Source organism: Cyanistes caeruleus, chromosome 1, assembly GCF_971803275.1.
Source record: "Cyanistes caeruleus chromosome 1, bCyaCae1.hap1.1, whole genome shotgun sequence".
NCBI classification, from domain to species: domain Eukaryota; kingdom Metazoa; phylum Chordata; class Aves; order Passeriformes; family Paridae; genus Cyanistes; species Cyanistes caeruleus.
Window position 1 is genome coordinate 132,571,365 of NC_141701.1, and position 22,281 is coordinate 132,593,645.

Below are 22,281 nucleotides of genomic sequence, written 5' to 3' on the forward strand. Positions count from 1 at the left end.
TAAAGACACAGCAATAAGACAAGGGCTTTAAACTGAAAGAGGGTAGATTTAGTTGAGATATCAGGAGGAAATTCTTTACTGTCAGGTGGTGAGGCTCTGGAACATGTTGCCCAAAGAAGTTCTGGATGCCCCAAACCTGGCAGTGGTTCAAGGCCAGATTGAACTGGGATCTGAGCAACCTGGTATAGTGGAAAGTGTCCGTACCCATGGCAGGGGGACTGGAACTAAATTACCTCTGAGGTCAATTCTAACCCAAGCCATTCTATCACCTCTTAGCTGTATCTGAACAATAGTACTATATGAAAAGAGAAGTGTGCAAAGAAAAAAGATAGGTTTGCATGAGTCATCTGAGATTGCTTACTTCAGACAAAAGTAACACATATTTAAAAAAAAAACAACACCCTACTTAAAACTTGCTATAAGGCTGTCTAGAGAAAAGCCCTAGGTCAGAGAACTGTTGGACAGATAGCCTAATCTGTGAAATCAACTGAGTCACTGCTGCAGAGGCCATCTTCAGAATGAGGTCCAAAATAGAACAGATGAATAATCCCCTGGACATGCCTGTTTTTCCTGACCAAGAGTGCTGAAGTACTGTCCCACTGCCATCCTTCCCACCTCTTCACATGCCTGATCTAATTCCAAGGTGAGTCAGAGGTGTGACACGATCCAACAGGGAGCTTCTCTGCAGTGAGGTAGTTTTCAACTGGAATAGCTGATTGTGCAGCAACAAATTAAATGGATCAAATTCCAAATCTAATACAAGAAATGTGGTGGCAGCACATAGTTGTGGGCACAGCACAGTGCTGCTACATTCTCTTTCAACTGTAGATACCCCAAAATTAGATGCAATTTGAGACTCCACCTTTGAACTATACGCCTTACTTCTAGATAGCTAACTTAGGCAGCAGTAGGAAATACAAGCACTTTGAACTACATGCAGTAAAGATGTAGTTCACACCTATTTATTAATAGCATATAGATTAGCACACCTGTTTTTAGTAGCATATTCATTATACTACTCACATATGAGGTGGAAAAGCTGGTTTCTATAGCCATTTATGTCTGAAAGGGCAAACCCCACACTTCCTGGAAGAGTGCTCTACCAACCATTGCTGTGCCATGGAAAAATGCTAGAGGCATGAGGCAGGGAAAAGAGGGAGATACAATATCATATGGAGTTTTGGAAGGACTTCACACTGTGTCTGCAATAAAGAAAATCATTACAGAATCAAAATATGATTACACATGCATGATTACAGAGCCTCAGGATGCTTGCTGGTATAGACTACCATTTTTCAAAATGTTGAGTAGGGTATTGGGAAGGAAAGTTGGGTTGGAATGCTTTTAGACAGAAGGAAATCTAAATCCCCAGTTCCCCACATATGTTGTGTTGGTTCTTCCTGCAGAACTGCTGAATAAAAGCTCTGCTTGTTTCGAAAGGAGTCCCACGATTCATTTTGAACCCACCAGAGAAAGAAGGGATGAAAAAGGAGGGGATAAAACAGGCTCAGAGAATATCTACCATATGTCTTTTGTGAACATAATAAGGGATAATGAATGGGGAGGAGGCAAAGCATCCTCTGAGAATATCTAGTCATTGTACTGAGGTAGAATCCAAAGGAAACATGCAATTCCTTACAAGTAATCAGTTCTACATAGTAGATCAATGCTGACCTGCATTAGCTGCTGAAAAGAGTTACTGTGGATAAGAAGCAGAACTAGAGGTCTGAGAAAAAAAATCGTAGTAAAATAACAAAGTGCCTAGTGACTGTAAATCCTTGTGAAGAGGCTTGGTGTGCAGTTTTCATCTGATGTGTCAGAAGTCTGCCTAATGCATTCAATCACATTCATTATTGAGCATGGTTAGTACTATTGATTGCATCTAGTGTTTCTGCCCTGCAAACAAGCACCTTTTTCATTTCTTTTTTGCACGCCTGTGATACGCCCCTATTGCTCTGTGTCTGACTCTTTCCCCAAGTGTATAAGCCTAATTTTACTTAATTTGCAATCCAGCTGGTGCAGAGTAATTGAACAGTACTAAAAGGCCTTAAAAATAATGCTTGAGTTTTATGTGACAGCAGGAATAGGCAGAACGTGTCTTATCCTATGAGTCATATTGTTAACGTGCGACACACCCCACTGAAGCCAGCAAGATAAGCTTACAAAGTGGAGCATCAAGATAGGCAACCAGAGGCCACGGGATATTCCAGGCCCTGTGACCAGCTGATAGCTACTGCTCTCTATGGGATGTGACCGTGCCCCCGTGCGATGCTGTTTGGGATGCTGGCATAACCACCAGCCTGCACTTTGCCGTCGGGCTAACCCATGTCACAAGCACCATGGCATTACCAATGAAAATATTCGGTTACCCAAACGTATAGGGAAGCTCCAAAGATCTTCCGTAGGAAGCAAAGGTGTCTGGGCACAAAACCGTCTCGCCTCCCGAGCAGGGAGGACGAACGAGCTCCACGTAACCAAACAATATAAACCTCCGCCTAGGGTAGCCGTGCCGGCTCCAAGGTGCCCGTGTGAGGGGGCAGGCCCGGCCGCGGCCCCGCGGCAGGCCGGGCGGCGGGTCCGGCCCGGTTCCCGGCGTGCTGCGCGGGGGGCGGTGCCGGCGCTGGGAGGAGGCGGTGGCGGAGCTGCCCGGGCCGGGAGGAGGAGCCGCCGCCGGGCCGAGGGCTGCTCTCTCTCGCCGTCGCTGCCGCCGCGCTGCCGGGAGGGGCGGCCGCCCCGCGCCCCCCGCCCCGCGATGCCGCTTTTCGCCACCAACCCCTTCGACCAGGATGTGGGTGAGTGGCTCCTGCGGCCCGGCCTCTTCCCGAGGTAACCCCGCGGGTGGCCGGCCCTCCGACCCGCTCTCGCTCCGGCCCCCGAGGGCGATCGGCCCGCTGTCCCGGCCCTGCGCTGGGCTCGCAGGCGCCGGGAAGCGGTAGCAGCAGCAGCGGCGGCGGGCGGGCCGAGCCGGGCCCGCGTCCCGGCGGGGGCTGGCCGGTGACAGCGCCGGGGCCCCTGCGGGCCCTTCTGGCCTTGCGGGCCGCGGGGGCGAGCGCCGGGATGCTCGTGGGGGACGAGCTGGCCTGCTCAGCACGGGTATCACTGCAGCACAGCAAAACAAGTAGTGAGAAAGGTCCGCGCTGGAGTGTTTTTGAAAGGATGAACAGTAAAAAGCACCATCTACAGTTGCTTCACAGACAGGCATGAGAAAATGGTAAAAGCGTTTTGTATTTAGTTCTTTGAAGGGGATTCCTATGGGAGCTTTCTCTTTTCCTACCAAGTAAAGCTTGACGTGTTGAGCTCAGGTGTTATCCACACCTTGCTTGTTCCAAGGCCGGACTAGATGGAGAGGAGGAATCCGGCTTTTACTGGACAAAAATTTTGCTTAATGCTGAAGTGTTGAAACTGAAGATAAAATAACATATAGACAGTTAATAATTATTTTTGTGTGTCTTATTTGAGATTGTGTAATATGGTTTGTTTTCCACCTGCTGCTGACATTTCTTTTACTTTGAGCCGTAAAAGCTTTGTCTGGGAAATCCCGTAACATAAAGGGACCTTTTCCTCATAGGTGCTTAAGTATACCCCTTCCCCGCGGTTATTTTCTTACAGCAGTGTAACATTGTATAAGTCTCTTGAACCTAATTTCTTGTATGGTGTTAAACTAGCTGTAACTTTCAGCTACAGATACATTGTTTGTAAATGTTTATCAAAACATTAGTCGTTTAGGCTCCAAATTAATTATTCCAGCTCAAAGTCTTTTTCAAAAAAAGACTAAGACAAAACTGTTGGAAAAGTATGTATCTTTTTAGGAGAAAGGATTAGTGCATAAAAAAAGTACTGAGACATAAATTCTGTAATTAAAACAAAAATTCTATACGTATGCTATCGGAAATTCTTAGTCTGTTGCATCAAAACAAGATATAGTTTGATCTCATTTTGAGCTGTTAACACTTTTAAGCTCCAGACTGCACTTCAATTAATGATTTTGTTGGTAGCAATCTTGCCTTACTTATTTTGGAAAGTAGTAAATAATTCTTATTAGTTGTTCTGCTATCTTCTAGTGTAATTTGAGAGCTGAAAGTGAGGAAGAGATTGTACGGCTTGCCAGGTTTCCATGGACTATTAGAGAATGATTTGAACTAATAAGATTAAAAAGTGATAGGCTCAGGTTCTGGCAGGTGTTCACTTTTTTCCTTCCTAGTGCCTCTGGCTGGCAGGGAAGCTCAGACCGTTTGAAGGGATCTCTCTAGAGCTCAGTTCACTGGATGTGCTCCTCAGCACTGCAAGTCTCAAGGCAGGGCAGTTGCACTCATCAGTTACTTCGGTGGTTCATTTGCTCTTTTCTAGGTGCAGAGGGTGTCAATGCCTTACCTACTGTGCTTGCCTAATATGATCACCAGTAAATAATTTTCAAGTGGACAATGGGCTAATTTTCACTGGTAAACAGCCTTTTTCTTTTGGCCCCTTTCATGGTGTCCTGAGGGACACTGAAAGAGCAGCAGGCTGTTTAGTTAGTGACAGCCTACTTTCAGGAACCTGCTGCCTTTATCCATCACTTAACTGGATTTGTGCCAGGGAGATGGGAATGATGAAGGCTCCCGGAAAGCGTCCCTGGGCTCTTCTTCTCTGGGGCCCCTTGGGAATGCGCTATTATCTGGATTAATTTTTTGGCAGGCTTCATAAGCTAGCATCAGCTGTAGAGGAAGCTCTCATGTTCTTAGGAAACTTCCAAAAGTTGTCAAGCCATAGTGCTATTTTTCATTTGTTTTCTCTGAGTGAAAGTTAAGTGCTCTGCTTTTGTTCTTATCCAGCAAGAAAGTTTTCTTTTGAAAATCAGGTTCCTGAAGCAGAAAGGCAGTCACCAGCTATTCTTAATTTCATCTGAATTTGGACATTGGTGTTGTTGATAGTATTGTTGTGATAGCTGTGCTTTCTTATCTACTGGATGGCTGATTAGTACTGTGGACTAGTTGGAAATTATTTTGGAACCATTTAAGATTATGGATTGCAGAGAATATATCTGGAATTAAATTTTTTCCATTGTTTTGGGAGCATAAGTATGTCTTGCAATCAGGACAAATTTTTCAGTTTGTCTGGCCAGTTAGCGGAATTTGGCTAGTCCCGTTAGCATGCTGCTGCAGTGGAACCTGGTCATCCATAATAGGTTACCATTTAGTGTCACCTTTTGTACACCTGGGTTTTTTAGGTGCAGTTGGCAAAAGAATGTTATTTGAGACTGCTGTTAAATTGATAATATTAAAGAATGCCCAGAGATTTGAGGAAGTTAACCATTGTCATCCTCAAGAGTCCAAATCTCTGGATGAAGCCCAAATACTTCTCAGTTTCTGAAGTTTCTTTTTACCATATTTAGGAATATTTCAACAGGAAGGGATGCTAATCAGTGGTGACACAAGTTTTCACTATCAAGTCAGGGAACCTTTGACGGTGTGCCCAAGTAAGGAACATAATAATGGAATTTAAAAAAAAAGAAAAAAATATCTTCAATGCACTGGGCACTGTGGAAAGTATAATTAAGAAACTCTAATCTTCCATTTAAGGGGTTAGAATTAACAGTGTTCTTTTTAGGTTCATAGGTTGTCTGTTTCTGCTGTATTTCTCAATCTTAATCATAAAATCATTCCCAGGGAGTTGTTCCTGAGAAATGCAGATTTTTCTGCAGTTTTGACTCAGGTAAAATAATGGTGAAATGTGCCTTAAGAACCAAAAGACTAATACTATATATGACTACTAATATGTCATGGCAGGCTAAATAATAATGTAGCATGCTTAGGCTAGGTTTGATGAAGAACTTACTGCTAAAGCAGTAAATAAGTAATTTAAATATTATATCAAGAATAAAATCTGTAACTCAGGTTCTGGTATAAGTTGTCATAAAAATCACACATGATATTAAAAGAAGATGTTTAAAAAACATGGGGGATTTGGATTGTTTGTGGTTTTTTCTTCCCTTGCACACAGTAAAGGATGAAGGTCTTTGCATTTTCTCTGGATGTTATTCTGGTTCTTACTGTGATGGTTTGAGGCAGTATAGCATTGGGAAGAAATTCAGGCTTGCCATTTACAGTAATAGGAAATTAAGCAGGTGTTTTAGTAAGGTAGAACTTGATGTGGCTTGCAGTCATTTTCCCAATATTTTATAAATTCTATCAGTTGTTGATAATTATATGCTAATAACTCTTCAGATATTAAATAATGTGTTTATAACCTATAGATTGATGCTATTAGAATGTAAGAAATGGTTTGAACATGATTCCCATGGTGCAATTTCTTGAAATAAAATTCTCTTGCAATTTAAATTCACTGTTCTTTAGATTTATCCCCTTGCTTAGTCAACATCTTCAGAACATCCAATTACGTGTCTCTCTGAGCTGGACTTTCTGTGTTAGGCCAGTTTTGTCAAAAGAAGGGAAAATTGTCACGGATGAGTTTCCTGACCCCAGATCATTATGGAGACTGCAGACTTTGAGTTAACATCTGGCTGCAAAGGAAGATGAATTCCAAGGATTGGTTCAGCTTGTCATGAGACTGGTCCTTTTTTGACTGAGTTGGCTTATTGTTTTTCTCAGCTTTGTTTTAAAAAGGACATTAACTGTGAGTTAATGGGAAGACTGAGTAGAAAATATGTAAAAAGGAGCTATAGCCACCCTCCTTTTCAGTCAATTATAAATATTTATGAAAAACAAGAAATTCTTATTTAAAGATGCCTTTGGTTTTAGGGTCTCAGTGAAAAATGGCAATACTGATAGGATAAGACTGGGTGGAATACCCCAGCTATATGTATATATGAATATATATACATATATCAGCCAACAAAAAAAGCTTTTTCACTATCAATTACCAGTCTCTGAGTTCAGCTGGGCACTTTGAAGTCAACATAGTATGTTCAATAGTCAAAGACTGTACTTTTCTGGTAATTCTTTCTTTCCTCCCAGGGAAGAACTGTCACTTAAGTGCTTCTCTTCCTTTCAGCTGTGACAGCATACATTATAATACCAAAATTTAGAAGAATCAAAGTAGATCTTCAACATGTAAAATCTGTTCTTCCAACTGATAAAAATAACACTGTATACCTCATGTGGAAAGATAAGTTTCTTGCCGATCTCCCTTCTGAAATACTTCTACTGTGGCGTGGCTTGTGGGGTTCTGCAAGTGCATCCTGGCACCATTTGTTCGTATGACATGCCTGTGATGCACCTTGTTTATGGACTATTCATCCTTCTCATGTATCTCTAATGTGCTCACCTTCCTGTTGTGTTGTAATATTTCTGGGTGAAAGGTAGTTTGAGTTCTGCAGATTTGTTAGGGTTGGCATGAGAGATCTAAACATCTAAATTATTTTGGCTCAGCTTGTCTTACGATTTCAGCCTTTCAAGGTTGTGAATCCTTTTGTCTTCATTCTGCTCAGTTCATTCAGTTCAGCTGAGTGGTGTTCGTTTTGGCTGGGCCACATCATGCATGGTGAGATACTACATAGTTTTTTGAAGGAATGAGCTGAGGTGACCTCAGTCACCCCTGCTTGCCTTGCCTTGGATCAGCTGCAGTGCTGTCATGGGACACCTACATTGCATCCAGCAAGACTTGGGAGCACTGTGAATGTACAGTTAAACTGCAGAAATTGGTTAATAGCTGTATCAAAGTTAATGGTACATGGAATTCAAGTTTCTCTCTATGGTGTTGTTGCCTGTTAGAGGTTATTTTCAAACTTGTCTAAATGAGATCTGGTTGGACATATTCTTCTTGAGCAGTTCTGAGCATGTTAGTGAAATGCAAAGTGGTTAATATTCAAGTGGTGGTTTTTGTAGAATGGACCAACAAGTGTATTTGTTCTTTTTATTTGACGGACAAAAAGAATAAAATTTAATTGCATTTAACTTCAGTGATGTGGAATGGTATGTAATCCAAATTTCCCAGCAAGTGCCTGCAAAAAGAAAGAAAAATTTGCTGTCACTTTCAGTCTTTAAGGGCTATTTAAACTACGTTGCTTTGGATTTTAGTGTTTGCAATTTGAGAGAGAAGGGGAAATTGTTTATTTAGCCCTGTGAAGAAAACAAAACTTTGAGCAGAAGAGAAGGCTGAAGGGAGTGTTGAATTTTTCATTAAATCTGTGTTATTTACAATGACACAACAGATTCTTGAGGATTTTTCTGTCATGCTAGAAAGTGGTTGTAATGAGTCTGTGAGTTGAAGACTTTCTTTAGCTGTTCTTTTGAAAACTTTGTGTAGCCATTCTTTTCTTTGTAATTGAAGTTGCAACTTCAGTGTTTCATTTTAATGATGTCCAACTGTGAGAATAATGTTGCATCCATGAATAGAGTAAGAGCAAATAATAAGTAGGATGGTTAAAAACCTTAGATTGGTAGAATTTTCTGACAGATTTTACTGATGTTTCTTTAACTACTTCAAATAACGTACAATTTAAGTGTTGGTTTTGAGGGTGTTTTGATCTAGATTTGTTTTCTATATTTGAAATTCTGCTAGTTTTAACATCTTTGAGACTTCATTGCTGAAAAATAGCTCAGTCCTAAGACTGGAATTTTTCTGTCAAAATGAACTATAGCAAAAACTAAAGCTTGGGAAGCTCAAGCCTGCCTAGACCTCCCTCTGAAAATGATGTCTAAGTTTTCTGCCGTAAGAAATGCATCATGTGGTTCACTGCAGTGTCTGAACAGTGCTGAGAGTATTTACTCTTGCAAATTTCTAATAAGGCAGTAAAATGCTATTATTAAGATGCAGAACTAAGGCAGAGAAATCAAGTGACTAGCACATATTTCCATGGAAAATCTGCAGCAATATTTATATTCCTTTTCCCAGCACCTAAGGCATCAACCACTAAATCTAGCAATGGATTTTTTTCAGCATGAACTACCTTTCTTCCATCTAATAGTACTTTGTAAATCTGATGATAGATTTCTTTTAGGAGAGGTATGAATTTTAGGAAATTTTTCATTTTTCTACTGAGGAAAGGGTTTTGGTTTTTTTTCTTCTGACCTAAAATGATCAACTTCAATTGTGTTTTGTATATAATAGGGAACTTCAAATAGAATAACAGTGCAAATATTTTTTCATTGTTTATAACTTATAAATAATGCACAAAACCAGAGAAGCAAACAGAATTTTATCAATGCTCCAAGCACTTAGGTTTGTAAATTACAGTGAGATGGAGCCTCAGCACACTTAATGAACTTTACAGCACAAGGAGAGGCAGGTTGATTTAGGTGTCCCAAAATAGCCTGTGCAAAAGCCTGTGTACTTTCAACCAAAGTATAAGTAATTAAACTCATATATTTTTTGCCTTCTCATTCAATAGGTGTAATGCTGTCTTCTGTGTTTTAGGTATAGTATTTCAGTGAGAGTCTATGGCATTTGTAATGAAAAATTATATTTTCCTGAAAAGCCAGATGCTATTCAGTGTTGTATAAATTTTATTCAGAGGTTTACTTAAAACAAGATACAATATATGTTTGGAAGAATAATTTCAGCATCTAGGTGCTTTATTTGAAGGACATTATATTCTACAAATCATTGGTGAGCTCAAGATACAAACACAGCTGAAATTTCTGTCATAGGAGATGCATTTTCTTCAGAATACTTTAGTTGTTATATGTGAGATTTATGACAATGTTTGTGTGGTTGGAGCACCAATTCTGACTCAGGAGTTATGAAGCTGCAAATCACTGGTCACTGAAAGGTATGTTGGTAGCAAAGTACAATTAATGCTTACCTTGTTCTCTTTTATGTTTTCCTAGGTGTTTGTTTTAGGTATAAGAGATATTTTAGAGAGTGAGTGTTGGACAAGATGGAATTGGTCTGGCCCAATATGGGCCCAAATGGCTAGTGTTCCGAATGCAGAAGTATGAGAAGATAGGCCTAGTGATTCCAAGCTCTGTGCCTTGCAAACTGGCCAAAAAATGATCAATTGGTCTTGTCTCTTTTGTGTTTGTTTTAGAAACTAAACAAATTTAGAAAGGTAGTATATTGTGCCTGATCATTGCTGTTTTTGACCAAAGAACCCATAGATCCAAGTACTGTTTTACCTGAGATTATGGTACTTACCAGTTTGTGTGTCTGACTTTATGGAATTACTGGTAAGAAAATAATATTAAATAACTCCTGAAAAAATAAAGGTGAGAGGTAAAGATGTGTAATGAAAAAAAAAACCCAAGGAAAAAAGTCAGTTTAAAAAATTTGAAACTACTATTTTACTAACCACTATTAATAGTAATTAAGATTAATAACAATTAATTACTACAAATTAACCTTACGCAACATAAGATCATACAGTCTTGAGCTGTTTAAAATTACTATGTTCACTTACAGGCCTTGCTTGTGCTCAGAAAACAATGCCTTGAATTTGAGTGATACAGCTTCATGGAAGAGAGCTATGATGCAGTCCTGTTTCCTTGGGTTTGGCATAGCATTAATAAGTTTTGAAGTATGCTGACTTCATGAAGGTGCCAGTGTTGTCTTTTAAAGTTGTTTTTGTCAAGCTTGAATTGTTATCTGATCCTGGCTGGGCATTCACTAAATTGAGTAAGATTTTGAAATAATGGTGAAGTAGAGGGATAGGGTCTGAACTAAATATTAATGTTTTGTGGTAGAATTATTTTTGATCAGGGATGGAAAATAAAGAACATTTCATCTTTAGGTATCCTCTGTGTGCCGTGCAAACCTAAGACTTTAAGCACAAATGTCTGATTTTTCCTCCCCTATAAGAGTCCATTCTAGTATTAACACAGAATCTGCCAGTCATATCAACTGTACCTGAAGGCTGGGAAGATGCCAGCTGTTAGGCAGGGTAGGCAACTATCAAGTGCACATAAAATTTTCTTTTTGCCTGTGAATGTGTATCTCATTTTAGAAGAGAGAGTACTGGTGGATTTTTAATGATAATAGTGTAAGTAATTTAACTGAAGTAGATTTAAGTAATAATTTTTTCTACAAAACACTGATGCAACATAGGAATTTTGTCAAAGCGTCTTTGTTGCTCCGGTTCCCAGAGTGGTGAAAGGCAATAGTAATTTGCTAGTGCTCTGACAGAGGTAGAGGCCTTTTTTTGTGGACAGTCAGCTCAGACAGTGTGCTGCTAACATTCTCAGTAATCTCTTAACTCTACTTGTTTGAGACAAAATTTGAGTAAAAAGCTAGAAGCAATTTTTTTCTCATGTCTTAGCATTAATTTTATTATCCAATGGAATTATTGGATGATTGTTAATACAGAAGACTGAAAGTATACCATGAAACTTGGTTTCAGGCTGAAATTTAGTAAGAAACTGTCTAGTGTTTGTTGGTGGAGGAAATACCCTGACAGAAAAGGGGGAAGGCACTGCAAGCAAATGGACTTTTTATATAGAACTAACTTTGACTGCTAAGAATGAACATGGCCACAGCAGGAAACTTGTAGTTGTACTCATGGATAAATTTGCAATGTGTTCCCATTGGGAATTAAAATAAATGCTGTGATCGATGTGTTTAATGTGGATCAAGGATTTTATCAATCTCTATCTTACTTGTGGTTTTAGCCAGCATTTAAATTAGCATAAAGGTACAGTTTGCTGTTATATTAAAATATTATGTGCATTAGCTTACTCCTTTGTTTGTAGAAGACATAAGCAATTGCCATGACACTTCTCTTTGCTGACATTGTGAGGAAAGAAGGATCAATTGTTGTCAAAAATACAGACAGTTGTCTGTTATGTAGAACAATGGAAAAGACCAAGGTTTCACTTCCATTGGATTGCTCATCTCCCTGCAGAAGGATGTGCAGACTGAAGTCCAGCATTAGGCATGAGTGACCAGTCTGGGTTCATGGGCTCCATGTGTGAGCTCGGAGCCCAGCAGGAACTTAAGGCTTTGGAGAGAACTGTGCAGGCACACTTTGACTGGAGCTGGAGCTCCAGTAGAACTGCAATGAACTGAAACAGTGGAGTCCTGGAAGTAAACTGCCTCCCATGCAGTCTGTTTTGTGTGTCTCTGGACTGTCAGACTTATCAGCTGCTTTCAGTTTGGGGAATGCAGTGTAGGCAACTCAGGCTCTGTGTTTCAAAAAAGCAGTAGTGGTGCTGCAGAGCTGAGACTCTTTGGCAGCAGAACAGCTGCTGTGTGCATAGCCTGCAGTTTCAGAAGACTGCCTTGGCCTGTGATGGTTCATGCAAGGCATTAAATTCAAGTGTCTTACCTGAAAATCACAAATTTCTATGATAGTCATAAGCATGAGCTGGGATAAGAGCAGACTGAAAGGAAAATGAAGTGATTGATTGATTGATTGATTGATCAGCTGGCATAGCTTAGTGTTAGATGTTAACATGGTGTCTACACATAATTTTTGATATTTCTGTTGATTATGACTGCTTTTTTTAATCAAACAAATTTTCTGATAGGGTTTAGAGAGAGGAGGCAGTACCCTTTTACTTTATCTGAGAGAACATACAGGATTGTAACTAACTTCTATTTAGGATTTCCTGTACTGTTTTGCTCTTTTTCTTGCATCAGGCAAAACAGCTGATGTGTTGTCATTTCACTTGTATATGTCAGTGCTGAATTTTTCCTTAGAAATACTTTGGGAGCACATAGCCATAGTTTTGCTTTTCTTGTTCTGAATGAAGAAACTAATTAACTGTAACCTATGTCAATTTGTAGGATATCAAAACTCATTCTTAAGAAAAAACCATCAAATTTGATATGAATAATCATTGTAATTTTTGGAGTATCAATGTTTTGCTTTGTCTTTTGCTTTGCAATTTTTCCAGTGCTAATCTAGATAATGACTCTATCCTGGCAGAGAAGTTTTTATACAAAATCTTTGGTTGCTTTCATAAAACTATGTAGTCCAAGACATTCTCTGAAGGATGGTACTTGTCACTGAGGCATTCTTTGTGTTTTGTAGATTAAGCTGTAAACATTTGATGCAGTGGGGATGGGAAACAAAATTTCTATATTATTCTGTGCCCATTCTCCTGTTTGGTTACTTATTGAAAATGCTTGTGCATTGCTTTATGCTCTCCAGTCCTGATCTGATCTATCAGTATTTCGATAATCTATTGAGCTGAAGTGTAAGGTTCAGTTTCCTTTAATGCTTTTATTTATTGTTATCCTTAGTGTAACTAAGGATTTCTGGAGGAGATATGGGGAGAGAGTCTATTTCTATTTCTGACATTGAATCTATTTCTTCATTATCTCCTCTATTTCTTTAGTCTTCGCCATGGGCTCTTGTTCTACTAAAAAATTTGGAAGGAAGAGTCCCAATGACTTCTTTGAGGTTAACTTTGATTTACCAGTCTTTATAGCTAAAAATAAATAGTGAAATATATCATCCAAGGCTGAAATAAGAATGGGAACATAAAAGTTTAGAGATTATGATGACTTTTTAAGTCTTTCTTCTTGAGATGTAATATATGAAAGGAAATGCAAGACGCAGCACTTTGGTGTCTGGGAAGGTTATAAATTCAGTTGTATCTGACTCTGCAAACAGTGAACTCATGCTTTGGGTATTCATCTCCTATTAAACTTTATAGTTTCAAATGGAAAAATAAACTGTTGGTAGCTACACTACTTGTGTCATGTTCTGGGTGCATCTTTATTATGTGGTAAAACAACCCCAAAACATGTTTGCTCATTAATTAAAATTAATGGTCACCAGTGAGCATTAGAAAATTAAACATAATTAGATACAATATTTTTAATATATGAATTTTAGGAATTTGTCATACATTTAGCAATATAGAAAGAGGTAATATTTCAACAGCTTTTCTGACAATTTAATTTTTTTTTTATTTGTATTTTGATTTACTTATACTTTATTTATCAGAGAAAGCAACCAGCGAGATGAACACTGCAGAGGACTGGGGCCTCATCTTAGACATCTGTGATAAAGTTGGACAGTCACGTACAGGGTAAGTGACTTTAGGAATTTCTTCCCCAAACATTTTTAATTCTGTTATTTCAGTCTCATACCCAGGTGAGAGGAATAAATTTTTTATCTTTTATAAACTTCTCCAACACCTGAATTTAACTTAAATTGATTACAAGTAAAAGGAAAATGTATGGGGTTTCAGCTGAAATATTTTGCAATCCTTTCTTTGGAGATACTGGCTGATCTGTTAAAATTAGGACTTGTGTACAGCAGCTTTTCACCAATGTAACAGATTAAATAAATGGTTTTGTTTTAGCAGTATTGCTGTAAACCCAGGAGGTTTCATGAGGCATTTTTCTTACAGAATCATAATCTGAGTTGGAAGTGACCTCCAGAGGTCATCCAGTCCACCCCCCTCAGCTTCAAACAGGTCTAATTAGATCAGGTTGCTCAGGACCGTGTCGAATCTTGAATGCCTCCAAGGTCAAAGGTTCCACAACTTCTGTGGGCAACATGTTTCAGTTTTTAACTACTTCTACTTACTAAGTAAGGAAATAAAAAAATAATCCTACAATCTGATTACAATTTTGCCTGTTGTAATTTGATTGTTGCATCTTGTCCTATGACTGTGCAGCTCTAAGAAATAATCTGACTGCATCTTCTGCCTATACTCTGATTAATTTGTTGTTGAAAGCACTAAGGTCCACTTTTTGTCTGCCCTTCTCAAAGCTGCAAACACCTCTCCCACCCATCTTTCCTTGTATGTGACCCTCCCTGACCATGCTGGCAGCTATCCATTGGACTAAGAGCAACGTGTAAATAGCCTTCTTTCACTGGGGAGCCCCAAACTGCACAAAGTGTTCCAGATGCAATCTTACAAGTGCAGAATGGAGGGAAAGGGTCACTTTCCTGACCTTGTTGATTGTGCTGACCAGTAGTTTGAGCCAGGGTGTGGTTGGTTGTCTTTGCTGCCAGGCTGCACTGCTGACACCTTTCACCCAATAGGACATGCAGATAGATCATTTCCTACTTTTCATGTGGTCAACTCCTGACCTCATTTTAAATGCAATACCTTACCCTTGTTCCTGTTGAACTTCCAGTCTGCCTATTTCTCCAGCCTGTCTTGGTCCCTCTGAGCATTAGCCCTTCAGTATATTGATTGTTCCCCTTCAACTTGCTTTGGTCAGTAAGTTACTGACAGCACTGTTAGTCCCAGCAGAAATCCCTGAAGGATACTGCCTGCTAGCTGGAATTTGCACTAAAGGTGACAACTCTGAGCCTAGGAGACCAGTGTTCCACCCATCTTTATCCAGCCTGTATTTCACCAGTTGTGTGATAAGGAGACTATGAGGGCTTCAATTGTATGTCAAAAATTTGCTAAAACCAAGGTATAAAGCATCTGGTGCCCTCCATTGTTCTTGCCGTCACAGAAAATAATAAGGCTTTGTGTTTCTTCCCTTTGTTTTCAGACGCTATTCCCTGTCATCAGGGCTTTGATAAATATACATTTTGAAGATACTAAATTAAACACATCTTAATATGGGCTGCTAATGTTTCCATTATTAAATATTTACTGAGCTCTTTTGTAGAATTTATACGGGAATTTACTTTTTGGACAAGAAAAGATCAAGTATAATCTGAGCTAGCATTTAAAAAATACAGCTTTAAGACATAATTTCAGTGCTTTTAGTCAGTGTACTGTTCGGATTTGGAAATGTTTTAAATACACCTTCTTGAAGCATTCCTTGTAACAATTCAGGTAAGGAACAGACTCGACGAGAAAGTTTTGCCAGTGATGCTGTGAAAGGTTTTTCTGAGAATGACTTGGATTCCCTTGTAAAACTGCCAGAAACAGTGTGAGATGCCAGACAGCAAAGTCCCACCTGGGCCTTTTGTTCCAAAGGACAGGTTTGCAAATAAGCTTATTCCTTGGGATTAGCAATGGTCTCTGGAGGAGTACTTAAAAATAGCACAGCATATTGAGACTTCTGTGCTGTTGTGTACAACTGCAGTTAAGATAACAGCTGACAAGTTGTTCATAATGTTTCATATTGATCTTTATATGTAAAACTGCATTTCTATTCCTTGAGCACATTAATGCTGAGTTTGTAGCAGTAACTATTTTATTGAATGTTTCAGTATTCTATTTAGTTACTGAAAGCCTTTTCACCTACAGGTGAATTTTAGTCTCACAGCGACATAGCCTGAACAATGCTTCAATGTGTGTAGCTGCAAGAGACAGAAATACAGACAAAGCTAGAGATCTGGTAGTGTGCAGCTAAATTCCTGTTAAGATTTGTGAAGTTAGTTTGTGTTGGTTTTGGTCTTTTTCTTTTGTGTGATTTTATTTTAATCTTCTTAATAAAACTTTTTTATAAAACAGTGGGACTTTAAACTTAGTAATATTTATCCTGCTTGTAGTAGGCTGCCAGCTGACTTGTTGCTTAAATCGAGATTCTGTTAAAACTTGCTGAGAGTTGGTTTTCTTTGTTTTTGGTTGATTATGTCATGCAGTAGCAAGGTAAAGCAAGACAATGTTTCCCATTAAGAACTTTGAATGAGATACACTTAGCTGTTTGAAATTCTCTCTTAAATTCCTCTGACAAGGATGAAAGTCTTCTTAACTGGGATTTGCTTTAATATTTTAACCAATTCTGCTCTAATACAAGCTGTTTGTTACTGTTCTTGGCAGAACTTTAGATTACGAAATCTCTCTTTTGTGGATTTTCTTTGTACCAGTCTGTGAGCTCCATTGCATCCTGCAGCATTCCAGTTGTGGACACCTGAAGCCACAGCAGCCTAGAAAAACACTTATTCATTAAGTAGCACTTCTGGTATATTACATTTTCTACCAATTTGTTGTATCCAGATTAATTGTTGGAAACCTGTTATGCTGCAAAGGTGTTGCATTTTCTCATAAGATAAATTAGTTACAGTTCTGTAACATAATTGCTACTGTTATTTTTTTGTTGTAATACTTTCCATACTGAGAATTACAAATTGCTGAAAATGTTATCTTTCTTCCTTTAATCCAAACAACTAAACCAGATTTTTAGCAAGCTAGAATTCCACTGAATCCCTCTCTTTGACCACTTTCTCTGTTATCTGTGAATTTCAAAATTAGAGCTCTTACGAGAATTTTGATAGAAAACACAGGAAAGACAGAAAATATGTCAGTATTTTAAACAATATGACTTGTTTACAATAGTCTATATGAAATACTGCTCTGTGTAGTATAGAATTAACACTTTCTGCACATTTTGCATTTCACGTTCTTAGATGAACTAAAATTTGTCTACTGATGAGACAACGCATTTTTTAAATCTCTGAATTTCCTTTAGGAACTCATACAGCTCAGCAGTTGCACATCACATTGTTTGCATCCTGTTTTTTGCCAATATTAGCTCAGTGAGCAAGTTGCCTTTTCAATACAGAAACATGATTTAAACAAAGGTGGTACTGATAGTGGCAATCTTTCCTGTCTCCTGGTTTTGTACAGCATTTTTGAAAACTTGTTTATTTTAAAAACTTTAATCACATGGTGTGCTTCTTGAGGCTCTGCAGGGCCAGGAGCTGGGCTTCAATGATCTCTGGGGGTCCCTTACAACTCAGGGTATTCTATGACTGTATATTTGACTGGCATTTTAAATCTCACTGCAGGAAAGGTATAGATTTTTGCATAGCGTTGCTTTTCTGCAATGAAAATGCCTACAACACTGAATCTATAGTTTATCATCTCAGAATAAAATCACATTATAAAATTTGAATGCTTCATTAAACAGAGTAAAAGGAAAAATTAAAGGACAGGTATGGTATATTTTAGCAAAGATGCCCCCCCCCCCTTCTTCAGTCATTTTAGTGCTAGCCAGTTCTTAACTCTAATCATGTTTGCATTTGGTTTTGAGGCAGTTTTACTGTTTATTTAATGAGACAAATCAGTCTACATTGACACTATCACAACTTCAGGTTTCTTCCTGAAAATTTACTTAATTAAAAAAAATAATGGCTGAAAAAAAAAAATGAAGTCAGTGGCTGAGAGACTACACCAAGTGTTGAGAAAATAGAAATGTTCATTGCAGCACTCTATGTTGGGGGTGGGTATTAGAAAATTGTCATTGAGAAATGGTTTGTCCGTATTACTGCTTGCCTAACTTTGTCTTGATTCCTTAAGGATTAATCACGGCCTCAGCAAGTCAGTGTTCTGGTTAGCTGTTTCTTCTTTGGTTGTTTTTGTGCCTGTTCATGCAAGAGAGAACAGCAAAATTGCTTTCTTGACAGTCTTCTGATGTGTCCTCAGTTTTTTTCCCCTCAAATTACACAATCTTGGTAGCATTTTACATTGGAATTGCAGTCTATATCTAGCAGGCTGACCAGGAAGCTTTATGGCGAGCCTGTTTCTGAAGGAGCAAGGAGGACAGCTGAGTCCCACAGAGTTACCTTAGACTGTAAATGAACAATAAATTCCTGGGTATATCTGAAATATTCGGTCCAGAGTAGTATTTTTAGATTGCAAATGCTGCTAATTACGGCCTTGTTAAATAAAATACAATCAGAATTTTTTTCTACTTTCTAAAACTAAACCTGAAATTCACTGTGACCATTTTCTGTATGTGTTGGTGTTTGATGCCATATGATGCCACATACTATACATAGCTTCTATTGTATCTCACCATATTTTCACCCTACTTATTTGTTATTATTACTTATTGTGGCACCTCTGAAAATCTGATCATGGCATCATTGGAGTGGAACCATGGCCGAATATTTGTATAGTGTGGTTTAGAGAGATGCCTAATAAGTAGATAGAATTCTACACTCACAGAGTTCATGCTTCTCTCTGGTTTCTGTGTTGTACTCATAATTTACACACTAAATTGTATAATGAATTAGTTAGAAGTAAAAATAAAAATTACAGGCCTGTCTAGAATTGGTTTCCTTACTCTGTGTGCCTAAAGATTGGTATGCCTGGATTATTTTCTTTATCTACACATAGTCAAAAGAGTTCTTATTTTAAACATTTGAGTATTTAAAAATATTTAACACTCAAATATTGATAATTTCTGGTAAAAATATAAACAAGTAGATTGTGCTTGAGACATGGTCATTTGACTTTGAGGCTTTCTTATTACTTTTAATAAGACTTTGGAGTCCTTAAAAATCATAGGCTAAAGATCCAACTCCTAAGCTCTTGATTCTGCACTCTGCCTTTATAAGTACTGGCTTTACAATGCGCAAGCACTTTTTTGAGCTTGCAATCATATCGCATTAGTAATCCTACTCACAAATTAATGGTTAAAGAAAGCAGTTATTTTAAACAATTTTAGCCTGTATTCTTTCCCAATTAAAGTGAACATATGAGAAGTCATAGATTATTAATAGACAAAAGGTAGTACTTGCCTTAAAGCCTTCATCTGTAATAATTGGTATATGAAGGTATACACTAAATGATATGTACTTGTGCTCCATGACAGCACTTTCTATAATTAGTGCCACTAAATATGAGGTGGACATTTCTGTAAAATGTAGACACTGACAAATATAGTATAGCCAAGGACTGGTGTAACTTATACCTGAGTTTCATGTTAGTTTTTGGATATCAGTTCAACAGAAAAATACTTTTGTTCCCAAAGACAACCATACTATAAATGTGTAAATGCCATAAATGTGTAAATCTCGTAGGTTAGATTTACCTTTTTTTCTCTTCTTACCCTCTTCCAGGGTTATCTTTTCAGGGCTATTCAACAGATAATGATTGTATGCCCATGATAATTCCTAACTCAGCCTGCATCAGCTTTCCACTACTTTATAGATGGAACAAAGTATCAGATTCACATAGATTTTAATATGCTAAACTTTCTGAAAGCCCCTTTCAAATTCTTTGTTGAAGTTGCTTTTCATGTTATTTCTATCTACCACAACATAGGTAAGATTTGAGTTCTGTATTTAATTGTTTAGAAACTTTGATGTAGATTGTCTAACAGGTTTTCTTAGAAATTATTGGTTCATTATATGTCTTTTTTAAAAATGTTGTTCTGTAGATTAAAAGAGACTCTGTGGAACATGGTGGTAATTCAAAATAAAAGTAGCAAGAGGGTGTTGGTAAATCAGTATGTAAGGAAATGTTCTTACATATATATGTGAAATATGGAGTGGGTGCATGGACTACAGAGAATTCCAGTTCCCTAATTGTAAGGGAGTTTATCCATTTCTGGAGTATTTACAGTAATTCACTCTAAGTACAAGAGGTAATATAAATTACTGAGAGGTTTTGATATGTAAGAGAGCTACAGATCCTACAGATAGAAATGGCTACAACTGTTTATGGTGTTTAATTTATTTTTAAATGTTGTTTTAAATTATAAGATACTAAATAATTTACTCATGCTGTTCAGGAGATCTTGCTGTCTGTTAAGGTTGTCAGCATTGTCATGTGTGCAATAGGAAATGTTCATTCCATTACATATTTTTAAAGCTGTCTTGTGTTTTTTAGGCCTAAAGACTGCCTTCGCTCTATTATGAAGAGAGTGAACCATAAAGATCCGCATGTCGCTATGCAAGCGTTAACAGTAGGTTCTTTTTAATATAGTTAATTTTCTTCATGAAAAGTTATATTGCAAAAGATCTCTAAGTTTTAATCTTTTTTTCATTAGCTTCTAGGAGCATGTGTATCAAACTGTGGCAAAATCTTTCATTTAGAAGTCTGTTCAAGAGATTTTGCCAGTGAAGTAAGCAATGTGTTGAATAAGGTAATGTATTGCATTGATTTATATGTTTCACCTGTAAGTGAAGTCAGAGAATTGGGGTAATTTGAAAGAGGAGTGAAATCTACTTTTAGATGACTGGAAAGGTGGAGGAATGCAAGGAGAGAAGATTACTGTAAAGACTGTGGCTCTCAGAACTTTCTGAATGCCACTTCATACTAGTTAACATAGTTTGGGGGAGGTGTGATGTGTTAAATTATAAATAAGCTACTGTATTTTCACATTAAATACAAATATGATGAAATGGAGATAAAATAGGGCTTCTATGTATTCTTATTTTACTTTATTTTGGGCTTAGCACATACAGTACTGGTACAAACACAATGCTGATATATTATTCTCCCTTTCTAATAAAGACTGCGTGCTAAACTTGACTACAAAATAATGGATCTATATGTTTTGTATAGACAGTAATGTGCAATTACTTGAAATTAAGATCAGATTCCTACGTGATTTAACTAGTTTCTACTGTCCATACAGGGTCATCCAAAAGTTTGTGAAAAGCTGAAAGCCCTTATGGTGGAATGGACTGATGAATTCAAGAATGACCCACAGCTTAGTTTAATATCTGCTATGATAAAAAATCTTAAGGAGCAAGGAGTTACTTTCCCAGCTATTGGTTCACAGGTATATTAGATTTTTGTGGTTGTTCTCAAAGTGTGTCACAAATTCTTTTTATCCTCAGCTCTGTATTTTACAGTTTGTAGTCTTGAATTGTAGAATGTTTGGCAAACAAAATGAAAACTACCTTGTCTTAATAAAACTTTCTTTTGAGGAGTGAAATGCTCTCAATTACTTTAGCTTTTTATATAGCAGATGAATGTGAAGAAAAATGGTGAATTTAATATATTTTTTTGTTGGATTCATTTTTACATCTTTTACTTTTGGCTAGGCTGCTGAACAGGCAAAAGCAAGTCCAGCTCTAGTTGCCAAGGATCCTGGTACTGTAGCCACGAAAAAGGAAGAGGAGGATTTAGCTAAAGGTGAGTACATTTATTTGCTGATATGATGCTTATTGATTTATTAAAACGAACATTAGCTGATCCATATGTGTAACTAATGGTTTTGTCAACAGACAACCCAACAGAGTCTACTTTTAAAGACATCCATGTCTCAAAAGCATATCTGCATGAGTTTCATAATGTTTGTGTCCACCCTGCCCCTTCTTAAATATGATCAACTTTTTTTTCTGCAAACTTGAGCTGAGTTTAATATTATTTAAATATAAACTTCTTTGCTCTGTTAAACTTATTTGAAAATGACCCAGAATTGTGAAATTATTCAAGGAATGTTAGGGAGGAAAAAAAATGTAGGGTTCAATTTTTGCTTGTTTAAGCAAAAATCATTTTGTTAATTATGAATTAAGGAGGGATTTTACTGTGGAGGTGACCAAGCACTGGCACAAGTTTCCCAGGGAGGTCATGGTGTCCTTGTTACTGGTGATATCAAAAAGTTGTCATTGGCAGTCAGCTGATTGGACCAGATGACTTCCAGAAGTTTCTTCTAACTTCAGCCAATCAGTGTAAATCTGATTCTGTGAATCCAGGCTAAAGGCTTCTGTCTAACAGAGAACCAGTGCGTACTGGAACAACTGTATCTTCTTAATGTTTCAAGCAACCTGGAAAAGTTCAACACTGTGTAAGATGTAAA

At 37.9% G+C, this 22,281-nt stretch overlaps 1 protein-coding gene across 3 annotated transcripts in view; it reads left to right on the forward strand.

Annotated features, from left to right (window-relative positions):
• Window positions 1-2,609: 2,609 nt before the first annotated feature.
• The window catches only part of STAM (signal transducing adaptor molecule), a 44,699-nt gene continuing 25,027 nt past the window's right edge, over window positions 2,610-22,281 (forward strand). Inside the window, exons 1-6 of one of the 3 annotated variants that reach the window (XM_086859724.1) lie at window positions 2,610-2,792; window positions 13,826-13,910; window positions 20,361-20,436; window positions 20,521-20,616; window positions 21,112-21,258; window positions 21,524-21,614. In XM_086859724.1, coding sequence (XP_086715850.1) covers window positions 2,753-2,792; window positions 13,826-13,910; window positions 20,361-20,436; window positions 20,521-20,616; window positions 21,112-21,258; window positions 21,524-21,614 — 535 coding nt within the window. In that variant the 5' untranslated portion in view covers window positions 2,610-2,752. Of the gene's footprint in view, window positions 2,793-2,982; window positions 3,212-13,825; window positions 13,911-20,360; window positions 20,437-20,520; window positions 20,617-21,111; window positions 21,259-21,523; window positions 21,615-22,281 lie in introns of those variants that run through there. The other 2 variants (XR_015278559.1, XM_023920254.2) reach the window with 2 other exon arrangements.